Source organism: Aythya ferina, assembly GCF_964211825.1.
Source record: "Aythya ferina genome assembly, chromosome: 5".
In the NCBI taxonomy this organism is placed as follows: Eukaryota; Metazoa; Chordata; class Aves; order Anseriformes; family Anatidae; genus Aythya; species Aythya ferina.
The window spans coordinates 40,136,404-40,164,384 of record NC_140301.1 but is presented as its reverse complement, the minus strand read 5'-3'; the positions used below and the strand labels follow the sequence as shown (position 1 = coordinate 40,164,384).

At 42.5% G+C, this 27,981-nt stretch overlaps 2 protein-coding genes and 1 long non-coding RNA gene across 9 annotated transcripts; 1 reads left to right on the top strand and 2 right to left on the bottom strand.

The window, feature by feature from the left end:
* The first annotated feature begins 1,292 nt into the window (after positions 1–1,292).
* Positions 1,293–18,881, top strand: ZNF410 (zinc finger protein 410). Of its 2 annotated transcripts, none has more exons than XM_084521450.1 (10): positions 1,293–1,445; positions 2,125–2,321; positions 10,466–10,601; positions 10,897–11,130; positions 11,436–11,627; positions 12,459–12,618; positions 13,477–13,658; positions 16,385–16,474; positions 17,596–17,721; positions 18,257–18,881. In XM_084521450.1, the coding sequence occupies exons 2-10, from the start codon at positions 2,289–2,291 to the stop codon at positions 18,439–18,441; spliced, it is 1,338 nt and encodes a 445-aa protein (XP_084377576.1). In that variant the 5' UTR covers positions 1,293–1,445; positions 2,125–2,288; the 3' UTR covers positions 18,442–18,881. The 2 variants fall into 2 exon arrangements, with proteins under 2 accessions (XP_084377576.1, XP_084377577.1); XM_084521451.1 differs by lacking the exon at positions 1,293–1,445 and adding an exon at positions 1,912–2,032.
* On the bottom strand, positions 5,387–10,449 carry LOC311437768. Of its 3 annotated transcripts, none has more exons than XR_014693692.1 (3): positions 8,157–10,449; positions 7,971–8,045; positions 5,387–7,717 (listed from the first exon to the last, which is right to left on the bottom strand). It is a non-coding gene; the product is annotated as an uncharacterized lncRNA (long non-coding RNA). The 3 variants fall into 3 exon arrangements; XR_014693693.1 differs by having other exon boundaries at positions 5,387–7,246; XR_014693691.1 differs by having other exon boundaries at positions 5,387–8,045.
* Positions 18,326–27,981, bottom strand: FAM161B (FAM161 centrosomal protein B). Of its 4 annotated transcripts, XR_014693686.1 has the most exons (10): positions 27,850–27,981; positions 27,703–27,774; positions 26,611–27,173; positions 25,445–25,782; positions 24,924–25,051; positions 24,464–24,631; positions 23,871–23,970; positions 22,303–22,433; positions 21,858–22,055; positions 18,326–20,592 (listed from the first exon to the last, which is right to left on the bottom strand). XR_014693686.1 is itself a non-coding variant. In XM_084521447.1 (9 exons), exons 2-9 carry the CDS (start codon positions 27,744–27,746, stop codon positions 21,965–21,967), a joined length of 1,563 nt encoding a protein of 520 aa, XP_084377573.1. In that variant the 5' UTR covers positions 27,747–27,774; positions 27,850–27,981; the 3' UTR covers positions 20,993–21,964. The 4 variants fall into 4 exon arrangements, 2 of the variants coding, with proteins under 2 accessions (XP_084377573.1, XP_084377574.1); XM_084521447.1 differs by lacking the exon at positions 18,326–20,592 and having other exon boundaries at positions 20,993–22,055; XR_014693687.1 differs by lacking the exons at positions 18,326–20,592; positions 23,871–23,970 and having other exon boundaries at positions 20,993–22,055.

The following is a 27,981-nucleotide window of genomic DNA, read 5'->3' as shown; positions in this document are numbered from 1 at the left end:
TCGCTGCCCGGCTGCCACACAGCCCCGCCGGCAGCGGGCGGGGGGCGCGTGGCGCTGCCCTCAGGGCGCTGGAAGCGGTCGGGGGAGGGAGCTGATTGCGATCATAACGCATAAACTGTGCGGTTTTCATCGCCCAGTAGATGCACGGGGGGTGGAGGAAGGCGCGGGGCTTGGCAGAGCAGCGCGCTGTAGGGAAACGCAGGCGTGAAATGAAAATGAAATGAAAATAAAGGCGCGCCGACACGCACCAAGCCCCGGCTCCCGTCTGTGCGCCAGCAGGGTCCCGTTGTGGACAGATTTATCCCAACCGACCCTACAGTAGCTCCAGCTCGTTCCTCCGGGGCTGGCTGCTTCCCCCGCCTCGCAGCAGAAGTGAAACAGAGAAAAGAAAAAAGAAAAAGAAAAAAAAAAAAAAAAAAACAGCTTCGTTTCCATTTCCTCGCGTCTGGTCACGGGGAAATGTGACTGAGCCTGGTTTCTCTGACGAGAAGGAGGGATCCCAGCGGGGCAGCTGTTACTGTGGGACTGAAACTGGAGGAAATTCCCCACTGGATAACTCCCAGCGGGGCCAGGGCTGCTCCTCGCACCTGCCTGCATGATCTGGACCCGCACAAGCTCCTTGTGCAGATCCCCTGCTCAGATTAGGCCACGTTTCCCCAGGCAGGCAAGATGCTGGAGATGAAACCTCTGAAGCAGCTGAACTCAGCTGGCCTGGAAGGATGCAAATGAAAGGAACCTGTGCTCCTACACGTCTCCTTATTTTAATACCTACTCAACAATTCCCCGTCGCTGAGCTCATGACGAGTCAGCGCACTTTCGAGACTACCCAGTGTGTTAATGTAGCAGAGTCAGGCTTCACAGCTCGCTGCCCTGGGCTTGCTGAAGTGACATGACGAGAAACCGATCCGTGAAGCTGGTCGGGCTGCACGGGGTCAGCACACGCGTGCCGGGACGATGACTGGCACAATGCAGGCAGCTCCCTCGGCCGTTCACTCAGCTCCAGCTTATTGGGGTCACGTTAAACACTCAGAGCTGCAGATTCAGTTTTGTAGGGTTATGTGAATAAACGGGCTAAAGCTTCAGCTCGTCACAGCTGAAGGCTGGGTGTGATGAATGCCTCATGAGTGGCTGCGTGAGGCCCCTGAACCGGTCAATCTGCACGGCCATGAGGTACCAGCTCCCTGGCTGCTGGTTCGGGGCGTTACAGCAGTTCCCCGAGCCTCGGTCTGCAGCACCGTGCTTCGGCTGGGCGGGGAGCAGCCCGCGGCGGAGAGGGACGGATAAACCCTAAAAAAAGACGCCTGTCAGCGGCTCGCAGGCCCCGGCCCCCCCCCGAGCACCGCCCCGGGGCCGGGGGCCGGGCCGGGCGGGGGCCGCCCCCTTCTCCCCGCTCCTCGGCCCCTTCCGGGCGGCGGTCGCGTCACATCCGCGCGGCGGAGATGCCGGTAAGGCCGGGGGGGGCCGGGGGCTCCGCCGGGACCGGGGGGGAGCCACGGGGGCGGGACGGGGACCGGGGGGGCGGCCCCGCTAGGCCCCGGCTGCCCCCCACAGGGCTGCCCCCGGGGCTCGGCGCCGCCATGCCGGGAGCCGCCCGCTGCCCGGCCCGCGGGGAGGGGGGGCTGCAGGGGCCCGGCCCGGGTCGCCCGTTATGTCGGGAAGGTGCTCGCTGCCTTTGTGGTAAGGGCTGGGAGAAGTTCGCCAGGGAACTCCTCAGCGGCAGGGCAGGGGAAGCAGAGGCTCCCCGCTGACAGGCTCGGTGCCTGCGGTTACCTCTCAGCAGCCATTTGGGTAACCCCGCTGGGGACGCAGCCTCCCCCCCCCCCCCCCCCCGCCTTGCACGCTGTGTGATTTTTCAGTCGATTCCATAAGTTTGCAGGTAAACGCTTCGTTTTCCTCGCTGCAAAGTACATATTGCAAAGAAAAGGTGGGAAATAGCCTCTGACAATGAGTTTCACGCTGTTAGGATGTTATTTTGCTGACTCAGTAACAACAGAAATGCAGGAACTCGAATGAGTTTCCCCAGTACTTCAAGGTGCATTCTGCAGTTATGTGCAACACCTGCTGACTTTTTTTTTTTTTTTGGTTCTTACCTCTACATTCGTGTTTGTTGTTTTATCATTTTAGGTTAAACTGAGTATTTGCACAACACAGCTTCATGCAGGAAGACCACCATACAGTTGTACGCTTAGGAAAATATGAGAATAAGCAGGGAGTGTTCTCTCTGAATTAAAAACAAAAACAATCTGTGCCTTGCTGAGGACAACTGCAGGAATCAGACACTTGAATCAATGTTATCGGATGAGTTAGAATCCAAACCAGAGGTGAGCAATTATCAAGTGGGTTTGGTTCCCAGAGAAGTTTATGGGCAACAGCCAGGAAAAAGTTTAGTGAGACTACTCAGTTTGCTGCCTGGATAGTAATTCTCAGTGTTGTTTTTATTCAGTGACATTTTCTAACACCATTTGAATGGTAAAAAATTAAAGATTATTGCAGGCTTTCCTCCTTCCTCTCAATTTCAGCCAATACTGTTGCCTATTCTCAGGTTACATTTTTTTTTTCAGTATTACAATGTGTTTTTATTTCTGTTACAAGAATAAAATAAATTACTGTACTGACTATTTCTTTCCCTCAAACCAAATTGACTTTATTCAGTTTTGGGGAGTCTGCATTATTTTGTTTACATCAGCCAGTTCTGTTTTTTGAAGTCCTCATGTTTCCACTGAGGAGCTGGCAAGAAGCAGTGGAGGGTTGCACCCAGGGGATCCTGGTTGCTCAGCGTGAGGCTGCTGTCCCCCAGGTTCAGCCAGCACCATGCCTGAGCAGGAATGGCAATAACAAATATATGTGCACATGAATGTGCACAGTGCACACACCGCTGGCCACAAAGAAATACATACACAACTGAGGTACCTTTAATAGCTAAACACTAACAGCATAAACAACACCAAAGGTCTTTCTTGTAGGTTAATCAGGCTTAAAGTTTGTTAGCAGAACATGTCTGTACTCTCAGTCAACTTGCACACATACTCACAGTCACAGATGTCTTCAGCCTCTGCCAGGCCTGAAGTTCTTCTGGTAACTGTGCCAGACCCACAGCTTTTTAGCCAGCTTCTGTCTGGGATCTTGAGTCTTTCTAGACTGCTGTTTCCTCCTATTCACATTAGTTGGCTGAAAGTTCACTAGCAGAACACTCTCTTGCAGGGGAGATATCAGGAAGAGTGTTTAGTAAGTAGATAGGAGGAAATTCAGCAGGCTAACATAGAATTGGATTCTCTTATCTTCTCCTTGCCCACAGTTCTTCCACCACACACCTACCTTGATTCCTCCTTTGATCCTCCCTCTGAACATTGCATAATAACTTGTTTTACACATCTTGTTCTCCCTGTGGCATCCTATCCATTTGGTCTCTCCCCTGAGACCTGTTCAGATAACCTAGTAGGCTGTTTTCTTACAAGTTTCTTACATTTCACTTGAGCAGTGGCCCATTGATCAGTATCTGACTTCTAGTCTTTGTTACTCTTTCTCTGTAATTTGCTAGATACAAGTCTGCAGTTTGTTACATTCAACACAAAGGTGTCTTAAATTTTTTGCTTCTCCCATTCCTCTCCTTTGTCTTTTAGGCAGAATAGCCATTAACCAGCTATCCTTATACTCCCAGATTTAAAAGTGCAGAGGACTGTATCACTCTCTTTGCTTGCTTTTATACTTCTCAGCTTTACCTCTTCTGAAGGCTGTGGTCCTAGAGCAGATGACTTAGTACTGCTTTGAAATCAGCTTTAGGGAAGTTCGCAGGTGGAAATAGAACTGGTTTTGTCAAGTCTTCTTTCATTCTTCAGTCCACAAGCAATGTAGCATGTATCTTAAACTGCTATTTTAAAGAAAATGATGATTATATCATTATATTATATATGCTGGTAACTCATCACAGCCTAAATAATGTAGTAAGGCATTTCCTTCTTAATAAAGTCCTTCCAATTACACCATTCAGAAAGAGTAGCTGCAAGCTCACAGTAGCACTGCATAATCTCAGTTTGGTGGGCCACAAGGAGGTTTTTTCCCTTGCCTTGTGGTTGAATTCACAGAAACTGTCGTTGAATTTTCTAAATGATAAGGTGGGAAAACTTTATGACCTCAGTCTATGAGGGGGTGGATTCCCTTAGATTATTTCTGACAAACAAGAGGATGGAATATTTGGAATATATGAGCAGGCATGTCTTCTCCCAGCTTAAGGTATTTATTTATTAGGTGCGTTTACCTAATAGCCCTATTTTCACATAGAGTTGCATTTTTCTTCCCAGCAAATGCAAATAAGTCATTTTCCAGTAAGAACCGACACGATGCATGAGAACTACAGTGGTTGCAGAGGCTGTTCTTTCCGTAGATGCTGTCTTCTGATTTATGTTCAATCAAGAGCCTCAATCTTCATCAAAGCTTGATCAATACTATAAACTGAGATTCATTTTTATTGTGAAATACCAAATCCTATACACACCCTCTTCCTTGTTCTGATTGTGAAAGTTGATTACTAAGTTAATGCCATTTTCCATTCATTTGAGGTGAAACTGGTGAAATGATACCCCGTTTATCTCTTTCCCAAATAGCAGTTCCAGCATCTCTGAAAGTTTGTCATAATTTTTTTTTATCATCTGGTGAACCATGGCACCCTAATTCTCGCAGCCACAGATACCTTTCTTATAGTCTACTATGCGAAAAAGGTATTCACTAAGATTCAATTGTATCTACACACAAGTAGGATCTAGAATAATATTAACCAAGGCACTACAGATGGATTGCATAAGCTTCTTTGGTACTCTTTTTATCCCTAAAGAAGTCACTAACATATGAGCAAATGTTTAATGCTTGCACAGAGGTGGATCTTCCTTTGATGAGCAATCACAGAGCTGCTTGGAGAGAGTTTATATGGGCAAATGTATCTGCCTTTTCTTCTGAATTCCCTGCCCCCAAAGCTGCATTGCCTGCATTCCTCAGAAAGCCGATAAGATCTGCATTTTGCATGTTTTAAGCCTTCAGGGTGATTCATTACAATTGCAAATATTTCCAGGCACCTCCACCGCACTGGTCAACTGCAGAACTGCAGCGAGCTTTCTGCTTCCTGCGTAGCATTACCATAGTTAATCAAGTGAACTTAATGTAAATGTTATTTTGACCATTTTGTAGTGGTTTACTGGCTAAATTTAGAGCAGAAGCAGTTTCAATTAAGAACATCATCCCTGCTGTTCTGGGAGTGTAGCCTGGCCCTCTGTGGGAGGCCAGATCTGGACCTTAGTACTGGGCCAGCCTTCCTTCCCTTTCCCTTCCAGCCACCCCCACCACAAACAAAGCAGCTGTCTGCCACTTCTTAGCATATGAATCATCTGATGGAGGGAGTCTGTTGCAGAACATCTGTCCCAGACAGCTATATTTTTGTTTCTCTACTGTGTTGTGTTTTTTTTTTAAGGGCTCCCTAAGAGGGATTCCCAGTTCCTTTAAACAGATTTTTTTTCTCTCCTCTCTGAGGTCAACAACATTATCCAAGCCTTCTTGGTAACATAAGCATTCTGCAATGCTTGTGGTGATAGACCTTGAGATCTTTTTTTTTTTAGCCAACAGGGCTGCCGATTAAGTGACAAGAGCCAATAAATATTTTACATTTAGTACATACACTGTCTGTGTTAAAGACATTTCAGAGTTAAGTGGTGTTTCAGAAAAAGGGAAGGAGAATATATTCAAGAAGGTGTTATGGCAGAGACAAAAATTCTTCCTCGGAAGATGTAGCTGAACTTTGTTCATCCTGTATTGAGAGAGTCTATGAGCCTTGGAGGGACAACTCACATCTGTCCCATAAGTTTGAATCTACACTGTGGGTGCCCTTTTGCAATTATTATCAAAATTCACATTGAATTCTAAGGGACTTCTTTTGTGCAGATCTCAGCCGTAGAGTAAAGCCACTTTACACCTCTAATGATTTCTTTCATGGTTTGGTAATACTCTTTACATTCAGTTTCCCTTACTATTCCTGCTCAGGTACCGCAAAACATTCTGTGGGTTTGGTTACAAACTAATGCTTTGGGCATATTTGCAGAAGAATCAGTCCCCTCCTTTCATAGGTATTCGATATCCACCATCTCAGGAATACTTAAAGCCCGTCTGGATCTTGTCAGTGATGCCAGATACTATACAGTTAGAAAATTTGCTGAACTGTTGCATCCAGGAAATTCCTCCCCTGCTGATCCCTTCAGATTAGAGACCCCTAGACTGTTCCAAGGTCTGGTCAGAAGCAAGGCTGAACCTGCTCCCATGCATGCACACAGACAGGTACAGCTATAAACACTAATACAAGTGGAAGGACAGTACCTTTACAGACATCCACAAACATGAACAGCATTCACGTGGAGCAGGAAGATCACAAACAGCCTAATCCTCTTCCTGCTCATCAGGTAACCAGGCTTGAAATCTGCAAGCATATCATGCCCTCTTTCAGCTGACATACTCACATTCATGGATCTGTCCAGTCTGTCAGACCTTGAGTCCTTCCAGTATCCATATCCAGCCATTTTATTATATTTTTTTAATCCAGTCTCTGGTCAGGATGTTGAGTTTCCGGATTGTGATTTCCTCCAGTTCATGGGCTAGTCTGACTTGAAGTTTATTGGACAAACTCACTTGGAAACTATTTAGGAGCAAGCAGTGTTGGAGACGATGGGATGGGCTACCGTCATGAGGCACAGCAGTGTCCTGACCTGTATGTAGCCTGTTAACATGCAGTCAGCCCCTTTTATCCCCATCTCTTCCCATTCCCCATGGTTGTTCCTCCCCTATCCACCTTGATCCCTCCCTTTCCCCGCCTTTGAACCTTCCCCTAAATATCTCAGTTTTTCCACATTCCCACATCCCCTGCTTAAGGCATCCTGATAACTTTTACCCAGTCTCACAATTCCTCTCCTATCCCATAAGAAGCTTGCTGTTTGCTGTAAGACCTGTGCTGGTAACCCTTAGTAATGTTGTTTTCCTACCTCTTAAAAAGTTTCTGGTTGAGTTTTTTCAAGGTCACACAAGTCGTTCACACTCAAGCCCATCCATCAGCATCCCATATGTTCTTTCTTTGTTACTCTCTTATCTGCAGAGTGTCAGAGGATGTGCATCTACATATTTAATTACCTTCCTGTTCCTTATTTGTCCTTTTTGCTGAATAACCAATTACCAAATATTCTTGCAGTATCCTGTTTACTTTCATCTGTAAAAACAACTTAAAAGACAGTTAAGAAAGCTGCACATAGTGTTTGCAATGATCTCCCCCCCCCCTCCATATTTCAATTGCTCTAATTATCACAAAAGTTTTTGGTGATTTTGGGGAGGGAGGTTTCTGAAAGTACCTAGCTGTTTAAATGCAAATGTCACTTTTTTATTTTCCCTTTATTATTTGATGTAGAATTGGGAGGGGTATACTTAATGATTGGTTTTAGTTTGAGAGGTTTTTTTTTTTAATTGGGTATTTTAATAATGAGGATGATTCATGGGCTTTTATTTTCTTCTGCTTCTTTTGCCCCTGTAATTCTCCATACTGGCTTGTTATTACTTCGGGATGAAAATTAGAAGGATCCCTTTTCTTTTGGGTATCTGTTTTGTGGCTGCTGCCTTTTGCTTCTCCTTAGTGGCTTAATGTTGATGTGTGGGAGTGGAGGCTTTAAAGCAAAGGAAAAGTTCTATCCAAGACCATCTGTATAAAAATAGAAAAGTCCATAAAATTTGTATTTCATGGTAGAATAGATAACCGTTGGGATCAAGGATAGCTTTTAAATTAAAGACAGCCCCATAATTTAGAACCATTTTGCTGCTTATAGGTTTTAGTTTAGCTTCTTCTTGTTGCTGTACTTTGCTACTCTTATTTCCCTTCTCTTTTTTCTTTTTTTCTCTCCACACTGTATTTTGTCTTAAACTGGAATGCAGGCTCTTCAGGGTTAGGCTCTTACCTCCTACATATTTTTTGACAACACAAGAGTAGCTCCCTCTTCTGACTGGGGCTTGTGGATAATCTTATAGTATATCTAATGGAAGGAAAAAAACCAAACCATTAATGTTTCAAAGTGCAGTCTGGCTCATGACCTGGTTCCATGTGGCTTACCACCATCTGGATGACCTCAAGGTTTAATATTTACCTTTGCAGTTGATGCTGAAGACAGGTTGCTGCTAAGGGAGGTGAGCTGGGAGCAGGGGCTGACTCAGCCCCTCACTGACCAGGGCACATTCCTGAGCACCTGAATACAGCAGGCAGAGCTGGGTGCTGGTAGCAGGGCCCATCGACAGGCCCAGGTAGGGCAAAGCAGTGAACCTGGCCCAGCAGCCATCCAGGGAGCGTGGCCTGAAGCAACAAAGGATGGGGCTGAAGCGACTGCTGTAGTATTGGTGGGAGTCCATCCAGAAGGAAAAGCTAGAGACACAGCTGGAGACACAAAAACTTACAACAGGGCTCAAGAAGCAAGTAGGACCCCCAGGCTGGGCTTAAATAGGCCCATGGGCAGAGGGTGGGGGGAGTGCTCCAGGTGAGACCACTCAGGGCAATTAAGGCCCTGGCAGCAGTATTTCTTAGAGGTAAAGCTGAGGAAGCCTCAGTATTTCCAGTGTTCTTATGTGAGGAAATAAGCATAGAGAAATCAGAGCCCAAAGGAGCTTGTTTTCTTTGTAGTTTCTTAGATGGAACTCACTTGATCCTGGTGTAGGAGAGGCTCAAAAAGCTGATATTTAATGTAGAAATAATTTGGAATGGGGTGCCAGTTTTTCTGAAAGTTAAATGTTAAGACAATCACAACATGCTCGTACAAAATAATGATCAAATGACTAGCAACAATTTTTTTAAGCAAGTAGCGTTGTGATTAAGTGAACAGAGTGTGCCTTTTTTTTAATTTACTTTCTTTTGAACCATCTCCCTGCACAGACAATTCCATCTGGGCTCTGCATGAATACCTGTTAAAATGTGCAACAATGAGGGTAGTAGCTTTTGAATACCTAATTTGGTGCAGTTTCCTTCTAAATTTCTCTGACTTCTAGCTCCATTTTGAATTCCAGGTTCCTTTTTTATAACTCAAAATTTTCATGAGTTAGCCAGAGTTAATTTTTACATTGGCAGAGCTGGTGATGTTAAGAATAGCAGAATCTGCTGGACTGAATGACCTGCACATTCCTCACCTCCTGGGCCCATTAGGATGAGAGCTGCTCCCTCTTTCTGGTCTCAGATCCAGCCAGTAATGAGGTTTAGCACAGTTTTCAATAGGTACACACACAAACAGATTACCACAGGTAGGATGCTGGCACCTTCCCACATAAACACAGACGGCAGAAGTAGCCTGATCCTGTTTCTAAGGGTTGCTGCTCAGGGAAAACCTTTCATGGGTGGCTCCAATACCTGGCCCCACACCTCTCATCCTACTTGCCAATTAGCCTGGCTTGGCGTTCACTATTATATCACACACACACATACACACTGGGGAGCGTGATCCCATAGGAGATGGTTGTGAACAATTTCATGAGCAGACAGAACATACCATGATGGTTAGGCCCAGAGTTTGGCCAGATCAGTGAGTTGACTGGCTTCCTGCTTACATGTAATGGCCTTCTTTTATCCCCCTTTCTCCATATTCCTGCGTTTGTTCTGCCCTGATCCACCTTGATCCCCTCCTTTTCCTGCCTTTGGCCTTTTCCTTAAACAATTCATGAGAAGTCCCCGAATTGCTTGTCAGGAAGCGCAACCCAACGTCCTGTACCCCTTTATTCAACAGCCCCTTTTACTGTGTATAGTATTCTGGAGTTTCTTCTGGTGAATCCCCTTAGTGGTTGGGTTTCACACTAAGGACAATGGCTTTAATTGTTCACCTTTGATGGTTTTAGCCATGACTGATTTGAACAGATGATGCTGTTTGCCCCCCCCCCTCTTGTCATCCCAGCCTTGTTCCTCTGATCATTATCTGCCAGTTTTGAATAGTCATTAGCTAGATATCTTTGTGACTTTTCTCTTGCTTGTTTTTTATTTAAAAGGCCAACTTTCTTTGCTAAGTGTCTAAAGCCAGTACTTTAAAAAAAATACCTATATCAAAGGCTGAGCATGGAAAACACTTACCTGGAAGGTGAGAGTGCAGTAAAGTATTGAGTGATAAAAGATGAATTAAAAAAGAACATATGAGATAGCGTAAGTAGCCTTCAGTATAGTCTTCAATGATCTAGAACGTGTTTATTTGATAAAGAAATGAGACTTTAATCTATATTTCTCAAATGACAAATAAAATTAATACATTCTTTGTCGTTAATGTAAGCTGAAAAGCTTCCACTTACTTTGATGGTAATAGTTGTCTTTTGCATCTCCTACAAGAGACGGGTAGAGGCTACTCCTACAAGGAGGGGATAATGAAGTAGGTTTAGTACCTTCTTAATGATGTATGCTACTCTTCACCTAATCTTCTACATCTCTTTCCAGCTGCTGGTTCAGTTTGTTCAGAATACTTCTATTCCACTGGGGCAAGGGCTGGTGGAATCGGAGCCAAAAGACATCACCTGCCTTTCTCTCCTTCCTGTTACTGAGACCTCAGAATGCAACAGACTCATGTTGCCAGGTAAAGCCTATGCAGCAGATGTCTGTAAAGATGCTGTTTATAAAGGTGTTTTTATTTCTGTGCTGTTGTGTGTCATCCCTGCCTCTTGCTGATAATGCATTCCAATAAGTTCAGAAGGATGACTGAAACTTTTCTAGTTAAAGGTGAAGTCTGATTAGTTAGAAATTTCATTCTTCACCCAAAATCAGTAAAGTGTTTTGTTTTGTTTTGTTTTCTAGGAAAATAATTCATAGGTATGTATTCATCATAGTATTTTCATACTTTTTATTTTCTTTGGTTTGACTTTCTTCGCTAGATGATGAAAGAGATCTCACTTCTCCAAGTCACACTAATTCTTCCAAAGATGTTTCTTCATCTGCTGTCTTGAGGAGCCTGCAGGTAAATGTGGGTCCTGATGGAGAGGAAACAAGGGCACAGAATGTACAGAAACCATCTGAACTTCTGTCATCATCAGAGACTTCCAGTTTATTGCAAGACCTCCAGCCCAGTGACAGCACTTCATTTATTCTTCTCAACCTAACAAGAGCAGGTAATTCTCCTTCTGTTTGTCACCTGGCTGGATATGTCTCAGACAACAGAATGCAGGAGATACAAGTACATCTCTGTCCCTGCTGCTTATGAAGGGAAAAGATCACGAAATTTGCTGGGCATTATTGGATATTTCAGCATCATTTAATCATCAACAGCTTCCTCCAATGCAGAGGTCAGTGAAGACTTTTTCAGTGCAGCTATTACATCTGTGCCATGAATGCTAGCCTTTGGGAAGCAAAAGAACTTTCCGTCTTCCCACTGTTACATTATGATTCTGTTTCATGAGCTTGTCTTTTTTTCTAGGGCTGGGCTCCCCAGCAGAGCACTTGGTATTTGTTCAAGATGAAGCAGAAGATTCTGGGAACGACTTTCTCTCTCATGATAGCACAGACAGCAGTACACCGTGGTTCCTACGAGTGCAAGAATTGGCCCATGACAGTTTAATTGCTGCCACTCGGGCACAGCTCGCTAAGAATGCCAAAGCAAGCAATAATGGTAGGATATCTCCTGATTCTGTCTCAAAAGTTGAGTGTTCCACACAAGACCTCTAGTTTCATCTTGTTTCTTCTTGTGTCTTTCACTCTCTCTTGCTCTTAAGCTATTCTGATGTGTCCTCAAACTGTCAGTGACAGAGAGTTATACAGAACAATCACGTAATTCTTCTGTAACATACGTAGGCTCCTCAGTTTTTCTCAGGGAATGAGCTTCGGTGGAGCCAGCAGTCCCCTTGTTCTCTGGTACATATAAAGCATATCTTCTTTCTGACTGCAGTTGTTTGTATTTCAACTTTCATTTTCACTTTCAAGTGTATTTTTAATGCATACTGTAAGTCAAGATTTCTTCTTAGCTCCACTTGGTTTCAAGATCAGCTTTCTGAAGAATACATAATTGGACTTAGTCACATACTTTGTGACAACTATTTCAATAAAGAATTGCAAACAAGTGCAGTATCTCTTTTTTACCTAAGGTGTTTTTAAAAGTAGTTATCCTGGCTGCTACTTGGACGGTTGCTATTGACACAGAGACTATTTTTACATTTTCTGATGCATTGGCTTTCTATTCTTTTTGTGATAAGCCTCGTCTGGTAGTGGCTGGTCTGATGTGGATAGCTTGCTGGCAATAGTTTATGGTCCTGGTAAGGTTTGCAAATCTCTGATCCCTGTTGTGGGCTGGGTAGCTGTGTGTAGGACATAGTAAACAATCAGTAACCAGGCACTTATCTACTTTATAGTCCTGTATCACATATGATGCTGCTTTTATCTATTAAATTTGACACATCTTAGCAATACGGAACTTTTTCAGATTTTGGTGGGCTTTTTCTTCCAGGTGAAAATGTTCATCTTTGTTCAGGAGACGGGCAACCAAAAGACTCTAGCCCCATTCCTCATTTATCTCGTGTGGAAAGGAAGCTGAAGTGCACAGTTGAAGGCTGCAATCGGACATTTGTATGGCCAGCTCACTTCAAATATCATCTGAAAACACACCGGTGAGCAGAATAAAGCTATATGTTGTTCTGACTTTGATAAAAACATGCTCTATTTGGGACAGCATTATTTTTTGACATCAGCAAGCTGTGAAAACCTGGTATTACTCTTAGAAATACTAGGCCCTTTGCTTGCCTCAGGTGGGTTATGTTGAAACATTTTGGCCAGATTTAGATTATTTTCTCAGGCTCTTGTTAGTGTTGGATTTATAATATTTGTATTTTAACAGGTGCTCAGTAAAGACAATTTACAGTCGCTATGTGCATACATTACTCCTATGGTACAGTGAGCATTAGAACATGTGGGATGCCGTTACATTTTATATATCCATGAACAGAGTTGCTTGCTCTAAAAAAAAAACCAAAACGACCATCATCTTTTCTGGCTGAGAAATGATCTGTCAGTAAGGTAGATGAGAAGCTTGAAAACTGGGAAGGACTCCAACAGATACGTGTCCATCATCTTGTCCTGAGGCAGGGCCAGCAGTAATTGCATGTGTTATATGTACACATTTTTGAACCTCTAGTGACTGAAAATCTATGGCCTTTGTGTATAATCTGTTGCACTGCTTTGCTACATCTTTCCAGGTCAATGTACATCTTTTCTAGGCAAGGCAATATGATGCAAAGGTATTACCTGAATTACTTCTTCTGGTGGAAAACCCAAACTCTGGCTATATGGTAGTTCCTTAGGACTAATATAGGTCAATCACTTTGGTTGAGTTCCTTCATTTTCAGAAATAATTCATTTTGGATTAAACATTTCTGCTTGTTATTTCATCAAAGATAAAAAAAGTTGAGTGTTTGTGAAAAATACACTGAAGTAGGTGATTATGAAACAGCTATTTTGTTGCTTTGCAGGAATGACCGCTCCTTCACCTGCCCAGCAGAAGGCTGTGGAAAAAGTTTTTATGTCTTGCAGAGGCTGAAGGTGCACATGAGAACTCACAATGGTGAAAAACCCTTTGTGTGCACGGAGCTGGGCTGTGGGAAACAATTCACAACAGCTGGAAATCTGAAGAACCACCTGCGAATTCACACCGGTGTGTTTTAGACTTCACCTATTGGTGGTCTGCAGTGGTGGGGTCTTTACTGAGGATTAAACCACTCCCTTCTCCATCCTCCAGCTCTTGAGAATCATATGCTTGTACATTTCTGTCGTTCATTAATGTTCCTTTTTTATCAATTCACATTGATCTGTAGGACAGATTAATCAACAGTTTACCCCTTTTTACTATCCTGCATAATTTCATACAGGAACTATTGTATGATGGTGCTGTGCTCCTCTCAGACGCATGCTTTGAAGATCCCTCTTCCCCTTTTGAGTTGTTTGATTGTGGGTGGGGAAAATCTCTCTTTGGTTTGGGAGAAAGTAGACCATTCCTAGTGGAATAGCCAGTGAACACCACTGCTGTAATTGCTTTTATAAAGAAGCTGTTTTAATTTCCTGAGAAGCACAATAACTTAGATATTTCTTCAGTGTGAAGTCCTGGTAGGCAGTTGTAGCTGTACTGACATCTGGCTGGATCTGACTACCTTATGTTATCTATGCTGCTTGGAGAATGATAATATTTGGGAAATTTAGGGAGTAAAGAGTACTGTGGAATGAGTATTAAAAATATAGCAGCAAAGTCTAATAGAAAAAGGCAATAGTTAGAAGATAGCATTTTGGCATGCAAACTGTTGTGTTTGTGCTAATGCTAATCTGGGATGTCACCATATATTGGAGCCTGTGTACTCTTAACTCATACTCAGCTTTTTATATTAAATAAAACAAGAACCATAATTTTGTAGTGCTATATTTATATACAGTTTGCTCATGCTGTCTCCTGTGCAGAATTTGATTCTGCCATGTCAGTATTTTTAGAGGTTGGTGTACCAGCCAAAGTCTTGACAACTGCATAGAGTGCTTTAGGTGCTTTTGTCCTAGGAAGGTGTTTGAGAGAGCTGCAAAAGTTCCTGCTGAAATGATCAGAAATTTTAGTCTAAGTTAGCAAGGTTGACAGTGAATATTCTGGGGGTTTTGCCTGTTTGTTTTTAAGCCTTGGGGTTAACACACCACTGAAATAAATGGCTCAGTTCAAGCCTCTCAGGACATTGTTAGAGATTCCCTGATGGCCTATGAAGGTTGCGTTAGAGCTGGTTAACATTTCAAAATAACCTTGACAACTGTGAGAGCACAAGGCATCTCTAGTAAAATGAAAAATTATGTGGGCTGCCAACAGCTGTGTATGCTTGCTGCCTTGAACACTACCGTATGCTAGGTACTTTGTAGACACACATGGAAAAAAGTTGCTATTTTAAAGCATTTGCAGTCTAACTAGAACACATGGTTTGGGGGCAGATGTTGGGATGTAGTAAAAAGTGATATATGCCAATAATAAAATTTCGAAAGTGTAATAACAGTAACATAGTTTGTACAGTTTTCTTTTGCACTTAAAGCTCCCAGCCAAAGCACAGATGAAGTAAATAGACCCAGCTGACACGATCCTCCATGACAGAGTGTTCTGCAACCAACAGAGCAGTAGCTTCTGGAAGAATAAAAAATAACTTTCTAACCTGCAATCTGTTCATGTGCAATTAAGAGTTTTGTCAGACCAAAGGTGTTAAAAACTGCAGATGTAAATAGATCTAGGGTTTCTTATAGATGGAACTGTGTGCTGTTATTTTTGTCAGTGGTAGTTTTCCTTCCTTCTTTCGAAGTTTTAAGTGCTTCTAACAAGCCAGAATGTACAAGTAGCGTTTGGAAATCTGCCGTGTGTTTCAGTTCTGTAACACCAATCGATCTGTTGAATGCTACCGCAGATTTAAAGCTGAGAATGAACTCTAGGGAGAGGACTATTAAAGACAAAATCAGAGTAGAAACACCTTTAAAAACAAGCTTGCTCTGAAATGAGAGCTATGTATATGTTAGACAACAGAAATAGTTCAGGTAGCTTGCTTAATCTGCTATGGACTTGTTGTTACTCTGATACAGTAGTGTAGAAAAAGGCTTGAAATCATACTGTTAAATATGGTATATTAAATTCTTTAGTGGGATGTCGCAAGCAACAGTTAGCTCTAGTTTCATTCAAGACTTTATTAAAAAGGAATTTAGAACAGGTTAAGTATATTACATTGCATTAGTGTAGTCATATTCCAATTTATCATCATGCAGAAAAATGCAAACATAGCTCTGGAGATATAAACAAGTAACAAATTTCAGGCTATGAGAACAAATTGTGCCTCGAATTGCTGTTTCTTCACAGATAAATATAAATGACTGACACATCTCTCACAGATTTTTGCCAAGGTCAGCCTGATCTGAAATAAAGTGTAGAATCTGATATGAAGATTCAGTTAATAATACATACAGTTAATGGGATTTTTGGCACCGAGAGGCAGAATGGGAACAGGATCCTGGGAGTTATTGAAGCAGAGAGATGGCTGTTAAGAAATGCATATAAATGATATATCATATTCCAGGCACTTTTGTATTACTCTTTTGGTATTTATGCACTTGGAAAATCTATTTAGAAACAGAGGATCTTTTCTTGCCTTTCAGGTAATGATGATCTAACAATCAAAGAATTTAAGTGTTTCCTCTTAAAAGCTGATGAAGTGAATGCTTTAAAAGACTCAGGAAGCACGTATATTGTTTCTGTTGAACTTTGTTGCATGTAAGGCCAAAAGAGAGAATGGGGTAGAGTTCTTCAGGCTGTTCTCAGGGGCTTGGACAATCAGATCAAGTTGTGATCCCAAAATGTAAGAACTTACTTTTCCTTTGTAGGGGAAAAGCCCTTTCTGTGTGAGGCACAGGGATGTGGTCGCTCCTTTGCTGAGTACTCCAGCCTTCGGAAACATTCGGTTGTCCACTCAGGTAAGAGTTTTCATCTGACATTCTGTAACCTATCTGAGAAAATATCTTTACTGTAGGACTTAGATTTGATTTTCTTAAGAAAAAAATCCCTGTTTTCTACAGAATTTCTGGCTATACTGTTTGATAGCTTCCTTTGTGGTACCGGTGGCCTGCACACTTCAATTTTTCTGTTGTTTGTGGTTCTAAATGTTATGTTTCTGACTTCAGATTACAATTTTTAAATTTATTTTTTAAAATTAAGAGTGTTTCTAAGGTATCATAAAGTTGGATATCTGTTTCATATCTTCATTTTCTTATTTAAAAGAGAGAATCTAGCAGCTCTTTACAATCATCAAAATCATTCAGTCTCTCATGAGTGAGAGAGTTTCTGCCATGGGTAGGGTTGTGTTTTTTTTTAAGTACTACTTACTTGTAACCTAATGCCGAAGAGCATTAGATAGGCATTTCACAAGTGTTTCAAAGCTTCTACCTTCTGTTTTGATTGATCGATCTTAAGTATCTTCAGCATGTGATAAATATGGCTTTTTTGAGGAAGGAGTAACTTTTGGGGACTTCATGAGTTCTCTATGCTTTTTTTCCGTTCATCTATTTGGCTTCCATGCTGCTAAGCTCACACTTAGGGATTTCATACTTGGTTATAGATGGGGGAAATGATAGACTCTGCCTATCCTCTATGGGAATCCTTCCACAGTGACAAGTTATCATCCAGTGTCTGCTCACTAATATAAACCAGATATTGCAATTTATGGTTCATCTCTGGTTCCTTGCTTCTTGTCAGTTTGTGTTCTAGGCATAAGACATCAAATATTTCCATGTCACTGAGTAAGAGATTCCAAATAATTTGAACCCTCCTATAAATCAGATCTGAAATGTTATGTTACTCTTCAGACTTGAGGTTTCCAACATCTGGCAATATTGGTATCTAAAACTCTTCTGTTCTGGAGCCTAGGAAACAGGAGTGTTTCTCACTTTTTTTTTTTCTTTTTTTTTTTTTTTCCACGGATAATTAGCATGAAGGGTGTCAACAGCCATATCAAAACATGGTCATGATTCTTTGGTTGATGAGATTTTCATTCCCAATTTGGTAATTCCTGGGATATTTTTCCCCCTTCTTCTCCAAGGAGTGAAGCCCCATCAGTGCCAAATTTGTGGAAAGACATTTTCCCAGAGTGGCAGCAGAAATGTGCATATGAGGAAACACCACTCCAGAATTGGAACAGCTGGCAGCAGGGAGCGAGAACAGCCAGGTAAGGAGGGCGTTCGTTCATGGTGGGAAGGAAGTACAGGAAGGAAGTAGTGGATGGATGGTCAAAGAGAAGGGAAGACAGACCAGAAAACAGTAAAGAATAAAAGACTGTTCCTCTTGGAGATGGGGATGGATTGCTCACTCTCCCCTTTCTAGGATAGAAGACAAAGGTCTGTTTCTGTACTGTAGTCAAGGGGCAGATAGGTTTATTATTTTCAAAATCAACATGAATCTGGTATCTTTCTTTTCACATTTTTTTTCCCTTTGTTATATATTCTTGTTGTAAGAAGCCTGTTTTTTTTATGCTGTGTGAATTATTTAAAGAGAAAGCTGAGCCTGCATGAGATCCTGTCATACTAACATTCAAAACAGTACATATAGGAGTTATCATCCATTGGAGCTTCAGATGCCCATAGAGTAGGAATTGATAAAGTAGATGTCTAATAAAGTCTATGTGACTTGGAGGGGGGACAAGGATTGTACCATGTGTTCCAGTGTCCTTACATCATTTTGTTTTACCCTTTTTTTCACAATAGAGTCACTGATGGGCAGCAGTTTGCTGGAAGAATCTACAGTGCATAGTAAGAATCTCATCTCCATGAACTCTCAGCCCAGCCTTGGTGTTGAGTCCCTGCATCTGCCAGACACAGAGTCTATTATTGGAGTGGAGGAGGGTGAGACCAGCTGCTCTTTCTTCCGCCCTCTTATATGTGGTGACTGAAGTGGGATTGATCGTTCCTCCTAGAGACTCATCATGTTGCAGTGGGACAAGTGAGCATTGCTTTAAGTGTGCACGGTGCAGGTGGGTAGATGGAGAATGAATCCTAAAACTGGAGTTGGAGAAGACCTGCTGGACCAAGTTTCTCTCTTGCAGAGCTTAAAAGGTGAAGTCTGCTGCTTAGATGTCATTTAGCCCATGTCGTGGAACGCCATTTCAAAACTGCTCATGCAGTCCATTCTCCTAAAGCCTAAAGCATTTGTTTTGCTGGAGCACTTAGAAGTCCAGTTAAGGACCGGGACCTCATTGTGCTAGACACTGTGCAAACACCCAGTATCTTGAGGAACAGGCCTTCCATCCTTTACCTTCAGAGACTATATTCTAATACATCTCACTGTCAGAAGCTGACTTAATATCTGAAATAAATGTACTACTTGATATCATTTAATTACATTTGCTGTGTTCTTTTCCAGTTGCTTTTTCCTTGAAAACTTGATTGATACATGAAGCACTATAAATGAGTCTACCATGTAGATGTTTTGACTTTTCGTTAACTTAGAAGACTTTCTTCAGAATTAGCACTACTAAGAATGCAGGAATTTGCTAAGATACTATGCACCTGTTATTGCTCCTATGTGAAGGTAATGCTTTGAGTTTATATTGATCCCCAGCTGAATGTAAAGGTAGTGCTGCTGTTGGTAAAGGTATTGTAATTTAGAGGTTCTTGCAGAAGAACTGCGTGTCTGTGATTCAGGATCTGATGTAGTTTGGCTACCATTAGTTCATTAGCACCTTAACAGGAAGATCCTCTAGTGAGATGTCCTCTTTCAGTTGCCCAGTTGAACAGCCTGTAATTCTTTAACTAAAAACAACAAACATTTTCATATGATGCAAATTCCAGAACAAAAGTGGGAATTCTTTATTTCCATACCATTTTCGAGGTGTATTAAGAGATTAACTATCAGAGATGTAATAATCCTACTTTCAGAACACTTTGTTTAGCAAGAAAGGTGCCTCGTGAGTTTCAGTTACTTGGTTTGATGCTTTTACTTTCTAAGTAGATTTCATCAGAAAGATGAACACTCCAGAAACTGCTGGCTGAGGTGTTTATAGTTAAGGTAGTTATGAGCTTGTACAATATGCTTTAACTTTAGTCTTACTGGAATAAGCTTGATAAAGCCGGCTAGCAAGTCAGTTGCTGATGATGAAAACTGTACACGTTAATGCAGTATACAGAGGATAGGATAATCTTTATATATAGAATCAAGCATCACTTGGATGCGTTGACTTCGTGGTTTCAAAAGGAAGAAAACTTTCAAAAAGTGGTAAAGTAACTGAATATGGAAGCCATAAAGTGCAAACAAAACAAAACAACAAAAAAAGAATTCTATGTGCAAGACCTCTGGAAGGATATGTAAGTTTTGAATGCTAAGCACATTCTGAGCAGGCCTATTAATTCTCATATTGTCCCGGACCAAAATTCAACTGTAATGCCAAAATGATCTAAAAAAATGCAGAATGTGACCACATTTCAGTCACCAGGAAGCTAAATTCAGGAGGTGTGAAAACAGCACGAGGCTGCCTAGGTTTGTCATTAGAAGGTTTCTGGTGGTAGGAGGCTGGGATTATACAGACTCCAGTACTTGGAAGATACTAATTACTACTCAACCAAGTACAATTTAGTCTCTTGCTGGGATTTTTTAATGTTAAACTTGCTTTTTTTTTTTTTTTCCTGAATTAGTACTTTCCTGTGATGCAGGTACTAGTAAACACAGATCAAAATGTATGCTAATTTCCTCCCACTGCACCACATTTTTTCACAGAAACCCAAGTGGACTGTAGACCGGAGACTAGTAGCATGGGAGAAATCTTTCCTTCCTTCTTCTTTCAACTTGACAGGGCACAGTGACAATATGATTATATCTCTGCTTTTTTCCATGGGATGCAGGGGAAAGAACAGCCTTTGGGTGCCCTACACAACTAAACCTATGTAGAAACTGGAGTACTGGTAACATCCTTCCTTGAACCTTCCCAGGTTGTTAAGTCTCTACAGGAAAGGAAGTGGCTCTCAAACACTTGGTAACTTCTCTAGTGAAGGACAGTATTTGAATCTGGGATACAGCACTCTGCAGATGTGTTGCGTAGAAAGCTCAACTAGAAAAAGAGAGGAAAAAAAGGAAAAACACAAGCCTACGGTTAGATTTGTCGGAGCTTGTTTGGGTCAGTAAGGATTGCTGCAACATAATACAGTCAGCTATATACCAGCATGAACTGATCTCTGTGGAAGTCTAACATAGCAGCCTGAAAACCTGGGACCCAAAATTCCCAGATCTAATGCTGTGTTGTGATTTGAAATGCCATGATCTCAGTTTCATATCTTTAATATGCTGGCTGTTACTGCTACCGTGTTTCTGATGTGATGATGAAGTGGTGTTGTTGTGATGTAAGGAGAAATAGTTAGAGCTACTGAAGATGAAAAACACAACAAGACACAACTTCCATTTAAGTGAGGAAAAGATTGGTAAAGAAATTGGACAATGCAGAAAAACTGATAACCATTTAAAAAACTTTTAATCTCAAAGTGCTTTGACACCATGATTCTCAGAAAGTGGGTGGGAGCGGTTTGTATTTTTGACACTCATTATTATCAGGTACAGGAAGATGATTAATATGTGAACCATACCATTTAAGATATTATACCCAGGCATTTGAGTGGCACATTGACAAGCAATACATTATCTCGCTTACACCGAAGTCCATCTTTGATGTCACAGTAATAGTAGAATTAGGACAATAGCAATCCCAAGTGATGCATGGTTTAATTATAACCTTCTCCATACTTTTGGTTGTTGTTTTTTTTCAGGCCAAATTAATTACCTAAATTGGTAAGAAGTTAAAGCAAAGCTTCAAATTGTGGCTTACGTGAGATATTTTAATATAGAAAGACTATTGCTTTTTCCTAATGGGAGGAAGAAGCAGATATGGTCAGGAGTGAATGAAGAGTTAACAGGCTCGAGAAGAAATTCCCCACAAGTCTTCTCCCAAGGTAGGTCAACTCCTGCTATTTTTGTAGAAATACCTTGTTTAAATTCATTCTAACCCAGTTATGTGTAAACTAAGGCTTAGCACATTGAGAAGGATGCTTCCCTTTCTTTGCACTTCTGTGGCATGAACACAAGCAGCTGACATTAGAGAATGCACCTCTTCAATCTTTCATGTCTACTTTTATCCAGAGATAGTGCTTCAAACTTTTTAACTTGGTTTGTTTCATGCAGTCCTTTTAAAGAAGGGGAAATGGCTCACATGAGGAACACTTGTGAAGACTAAGGGAGGCTGCAAGGTTTGCTGGGTTGGACAAAATGTGCTCTAAATGACAGTCAGTCTTTTTTTCCTTTATGAAGTTCTCCCATCTCACTTACCCCAGAGCAATTATTGTCAGCCAAAACCAGAAAGATCCTGAGGATTAACCCGGAGAATCTTGAATTCAAAGAATCAAGAGATGATCCATGGATTCTTCTGTTAGATCTTACGTTGCTGTTTTCTCTCCTCTCTGTTCTTCATGAGGTTCTCCTTCCTGTACAGTGCAGTCGTTCTTTTCACTCTGAGGCTGAGGCACTCTGCAGAAATAGTGATTGTCTAATATTGGAAATGGTTTGCAGGGCTTACTTGCTGCTTGCCCCATGCATAAGAAATAAAGGGCCCACCTAGCAGTCATGGAAGTCAAGACAGAGAAACCATGATGCTTAATTAAATAGGAGTAACATTAATGTAATTTTTACTCCACTACATGTAGGAATGCTTCTGTGAAAAAGGAAAAGATTTCTGATCAAAGGCAAAAGAGTTCAATTGCATTGTTATTATTACCTGTGAATGTCAGATTCTTCTTCCAGCAAGTCAGTAGCATCTTCTCCTTTTTTCCTTACAAATTCTTCACTTAGCCCAACATGCTGGAGGGTGTGTCTGTAGCGACGCTCTGCTCCTTGACGGGCATCATGCTATGAAATTGAAACTTAAACAGTAAGAATATAGAACTGGGGCTTTCCTGTAAGCCAAGTCAAGTTCTTTTAAAGTTTATGGCTGACACTCCTAATGAGAACAAGAGAACAGCAAAGCCCCTGTCCAGAATTTTTGTTCTTCGTAGGGTACAATATCAAAACTGAATACTAGGAGAATGTCCCCCACATCTTTCAAAGCTGGAGCTCACCTTTTCCTGCTTCTGTTCTTTTTCACTTTGTTCTTCTGTTCTCCTGCTTCTACAGTATTCCAGTCTTAATGCAGTAGCACACTTGTGTCTGAATCCTGACTCTGACACTCAGATTGAGAATATGTGCAAAAAAGGGTTGTGAGAAATTCTGGAAGCCCGTTCGTTTGTAATTTGTAAGCACTAACCACAGTGGAGTTCAACAAACAGAGCTTGTGAAGTAGCTTCACATCAGCCCATATTCAAGAAGCTGAAAACCAAGCATCCCCTATCCTATATCCTCACTGCCTCCGCATAAACCTTGCAAATTAATGTAGTTTCAAATGAGGAAATGAGGTTTTCCAGAGGGAGTGGCTGATTTCTGAAGATTAAGGCATTCTGGATGGAGGACAGAAATCTTGTCTCCAGCTAAATTCATGCTATCAATACTAGTTAATCTTTACCAACGTGACGAACAGACATGTTACTAACATTTATCAGACAAATGTGTTCTCTGCTTCCGTTAACTACTCACCTGAACAGAAAGTTTAAGCAAAGAGGATATTGCTATTGAGATATCTGAAATCAGCACATAGCTATATATTGTCAGTATGTCTCTAACCAGGTATCTATCAACTCTGCAAGGAGACAGAACTGAGAGAGAAAACCGAGGGAAATATACTTTATATAAAGTAAAATTTGTATCTATGCTTAAGTGCACTATAGATTTGCAGGTGGTAGGTACTGTGTGACGGTGAGATGTGCTGAATGCAACCACAGGCAGCTGAGCTTGCAGGTGATAAAAGTGACTTAACAATCATTCATGTTTTTCCAGTAGCATGGGAGTTACACAGTAAAAGTGCTCAACTGGAGAGGGTTTTAAGAAAAAAAGTTTAAAACTTCTAGACTGTAGGCTATAGTATTCAGGTGCAGAATAGGCTTTCATATAGTTTCTGGTGTGATAAGGCCTTAATTTTGATCAGACCATATATGTGGATTGCAATAGACATTAAGGATTGGAAAGCTCTACAACCAGTAAGTAAATACAAGTGTTTTTCAAGTCATGGGATGGAGTTTAAGTAACACTTGGGTGGCTGTCCCATGTATTATTTTAAACACAGTCCAGAGACTATACGAGCATTTGCACCCTCTCATTGATGAATAATTTGAGACTAAACTTCTTAATGTCTGTCTTAAATGAAAGACAATGAATCCTGTCACCCAGAAACACTCTGGAACTTTGACCAGTTACCTTGGTGACCTGTTCAAAGAGGTATGGTCTGTTCTTGACTCGCAGCTGCATTTCTTCCAGCTCCTTTCTGTATTCCTTTGTTCTCTCTCTCATATTTTGCCTGAAATGGAAAATTTCCCTGTCTAATACAGGTTCCCTCTGACTGTAGCTGCTCAGGAACTCTTAATAACCATTTTGTCCTTTAAATAGTTCTCGGAATTGTCCTTACTTGAAATACTGGGCAAAACACTGCTGTTGCTAGCAAGCTGTGCACCCTCAGCAAGCTTTACTACTGGAGTGTAAGAAGAGAACCAGTGTTCAAGTTTTGACAAAATCTTGCCTTACATGTTTTATGTGCTTTACCAAAGGAGACATTTCAGTTGGCTTGTTTGTACAAAATCGTCTCTACCGATGTTAATCTAAAGGAAACTATTCTGTTTGCAAAGAGTAGCGTGGGACTGTGAAGAAACCCAAATGAATGTGGAATAGGTGTGGCAGCCAAAAAAGTCAGGTTAGGAATGAAGGCTCTTAGACCCAACTCCTCTTAAAAAATCATCTGATAATTCCCAGTTACCAAGGCAAACAGTTATCTCTGTGCAGAAGAGGATACTGACCAGTTCTGTTTCAATTTCTCCTTGAGTGTTTCATCCAGACTTCTATGCGGATCCAGGGCTTTTGCCCGGCTGTTCACTGACTTACGGATAGCCTGACATTTCTTTTTCTGTTCTTCCAGCCAATAAATTCCTTCTTTGTCTCCTTCCGTTTTGCTTTCTTGGGAGCATCTGTATAGAAGAAAGTAAGCAATGAGCTCGCTTAACAGTGCCAGACTGCATGCTAGCTGGCAGTTCCAGTTTTGTAATCCTCTAAGGAGAAAAGCAAAATTCCAGACATAGATGTATGTAGCTCTCAAATCAACTGGGAGGCAGGATAAGAACTAGCAAGGAAAGAAGACTGGCTACAGAGAAACGTTTAGGAAAAGTATTGTTGATGTGATGAGGGAAAGCATTAACTTTTTTTTTCCCCATTTCAGCCATTAGTTGGTGTGTGGTCTTGCAGACAAACTTTTCTACTTACCTAATAGCAGATTCCCTTTTTCTTGTTGCATCTGTAATATGCACTGGAAGGGTGTTGGAAGAGAGAGAGGAAAGTGCAGTCAAAGAACGACTTTTTTGCATTGAAACTTTGGAAAGTTGATGAGAATCCTGAAAGAAATGGAACTTTATTCAGTGTGTTTGTTCACAGCACAGAATGTCCTCTGTTCTTTGTCTACTAGAGAGAACAGTCGGAGGTATGTGGGCAGTGCACTCATTCTTCTCTCTTCCACCAGTAGGGATTTACATGGGGAGAGGCTGAGGGGTGAGAGGGAAGGAGACTTGGTTAGGAGTATGGAAGGGTGGCTGAGCTTAGCTGCCAGAACTCATCTCTTTGTGTAGAACTTTGTTCTCTGATTTGTCCTAGAATTCTGCAGTACTCCTAAGGCAAGGGCAGAGGTCTCACTAAAGCATGTGAAATATGCATAAATAAATGCTATACATTTAAGAACTCTCCAACTTGATCACAGAGAAAAGTACCACAGGAATATCTGGTCATCTCACCTTTATCCTTTCATTAGCCTGCCTCTGCCTGCTACGGAGATTGGAGGTTCGTAGCTTGAACGGCTTATTACGAGTTGCCTCTTTGACTTCTTGCCTTCTTACTGCTTCCCTCTGAAATGCCCAGTAAAGTTCTTCAAAATCTGGTATTGTTGGATTAATCCTTGGTGTGAAGCTGAAGCTTTTGTCCTGCAAGAAGCCAAGTTTTTCCTGCTTAGTTTTAGTGGCAGTTCGGGACTGAGGCTTCTTCCGACAGTTGCTGGTATCTATAGGAGCTACAGAGCTCTCAAGCAAATCCTTGGCTCTCATCTGAATGCGGATTTCTCTGTAGAGTTCAGCTTCTAATGAATCAAGAACAAAACAATGAGAAGAATACGAGTGACATAAAAGACTGCCAAATTGTCACTGGACAACTCTAAACTTTTCTTTATGATGGCAGCCACTCACAGAAGAGAGAACAGGCATCTGGTGTCCTCTTTCCACACTTTCTACCTCCTCTTTCCTCCGCCTCCCAGGAAAGAAGTTTGAAGAAACATGAAGAACCATGGTCGTGTCTCATTCTTAGGCATTAATCTCTAGCTATCTCTTTCCATTCTCACTGAGTAAGTTACTGAACTGGCCTTCTCCTCCTATTCCTTTTCTGAGGAGTAGCAGGTAATTGTGCCCTTGTCTTGGAGATGTGTTTTTTTTTCATATGGGACTCTATGTCCTTAAACTGATGGGTGATGCTTGGGTAGGAGTAAAATTACCAGTTCCAAGATACTGCATGGACCTTGGATACTTCTGGCACTACATCTGTTTTCATGCTTGAACACACACACACACACATCATGCAAGTGCCTTTAGTCTAATTAAAAGCATGGAATTCAGTTCAGGGAAGGATTCTCAAACTACCACAATATGCAGCAAAAACAGCACAGAAACCTGTCTGAAGAGCTCAGTGTACCCACGTGTGTTTGGGAGTAGTGCAGAACTGCCACAGCTGACACTACCACAAGACTGCTAAATTTAGGGCATTCTATTTTAAGGGTCTCTAGATGAAATGTAATGAGTGGTGCTACACAGGAGACCAGACAATACCAGAGGAAGTAACGATATTGGCTTTACACTCCCAGACAGTAAGGGGCAGTCAAGGAGCTGTTTTTCCAGGAAGAGCCCTGGCACTTTACCTTTGAGTTTATCTCCAAGAAGGGGGTCATAAGTGGATTTAGGAACTTTTCGACTGGCTTGCTTCGGTTTGGAGCTCTCACTTGAGGTTGCTGCAGCCAGGAACTTCTGTCTGATAGCTTCTTTCTTTTTCTCCTCCTTCTCCAGGAAACTGAAGGGCCGCTGAGTGGAAAGCAGCAGCTCCTTTCTTTTCTGCGTTGCTATTTGCCTGCGAATCTCATTCTGTTCCATTATTTCCTGATAAAGGGGTAGAAACACGTGGGCAGGTACAGGCTGTGCCCGGAATTGTTTCTGACATTCAGCTTCATCCTGGCTTTGCCTTTTGTCTCTTGGTTTGTCTAGTTCAAGAAACAGGTACGACTTCATCAGCTGGGACTTTTTGCGAGCTTCCCGCAGCGTCATTTTGAAGGGCTGAGGGATGGTGATGGAGGGAATCCAGGGAGATGAAGCACTTTTTGGCCTCAGGCAGGATTTAGGAAACAAGGGAGGTTTTTGCTGATCCCAGGCACTGTCCGAGGTGAGGTCAATCAAAGACCTGGACTGTCTTTTGTTACCAGATGCATGACTAAGACAAAGACATTATGAAGGGGAAAACAGGGGAAATTATTACAAATTAGAATTAAAAGATGGGAGAAAGACAGACCTAGGCCTTATCATTCTCAGGCTTCGTATTTTCCTTTGCTACTTAAGTTCATGAGCACGGCTTTGCTCGTACTCTGTTTTCTACACAGGGAATGGCAACTGGACTGCCTGGACCTCTAACGCGACTCATTGTGCTGGTACTCTATGGCTGGTGAGGCTGCGGGTTGAACAGGACATTATAGCTTCAAGGATACTCGGGAAGCGGCCGTTCAACATCACAGAATCACGAGAGGCAATAAATTGAGCACCCAGGCGCACCTCACCAGCCCTCCTGGGCTGTTTGGGGCTGCCAGGGGACCGGGTGAGACGCTGAGGGAGGGATCAGACACAGGGCAAGCGAGGGGTGCGGTGGGGCGGTGAACACCAAGCGCAGGAGAAGGGGGAGATGGGGACAGGGGCCGGCTGTGCGCAGGCTGCTGCCCGCCAGGCGGAGCCTCCCGAGGGGGCCCTACCTGCCCGCCGCCGCTGCCCGGCCCGCGCCCTGCGGCCCCGCCATCGCTCGGCGCCTCGGGTCCCGCCGCCACCTGCAACACAGAACCGCCCTCAGCGGGCTGCGGCCCCGCAGCGCGCCCCTCAGCCCGGCCCTGCCCTGCCCTCACCTGCGGGCCGCCGCCGCTGCTTCAGCTCCCGGCGCGGCTCCCGCCAATCAGCGAGGCGTTGCGGCGCCCTAGCCCCGCCTCGCTGCCTCAACAGCCAACCAGGCTTCAAGATGGGCCGCCCGCACCGCGCGC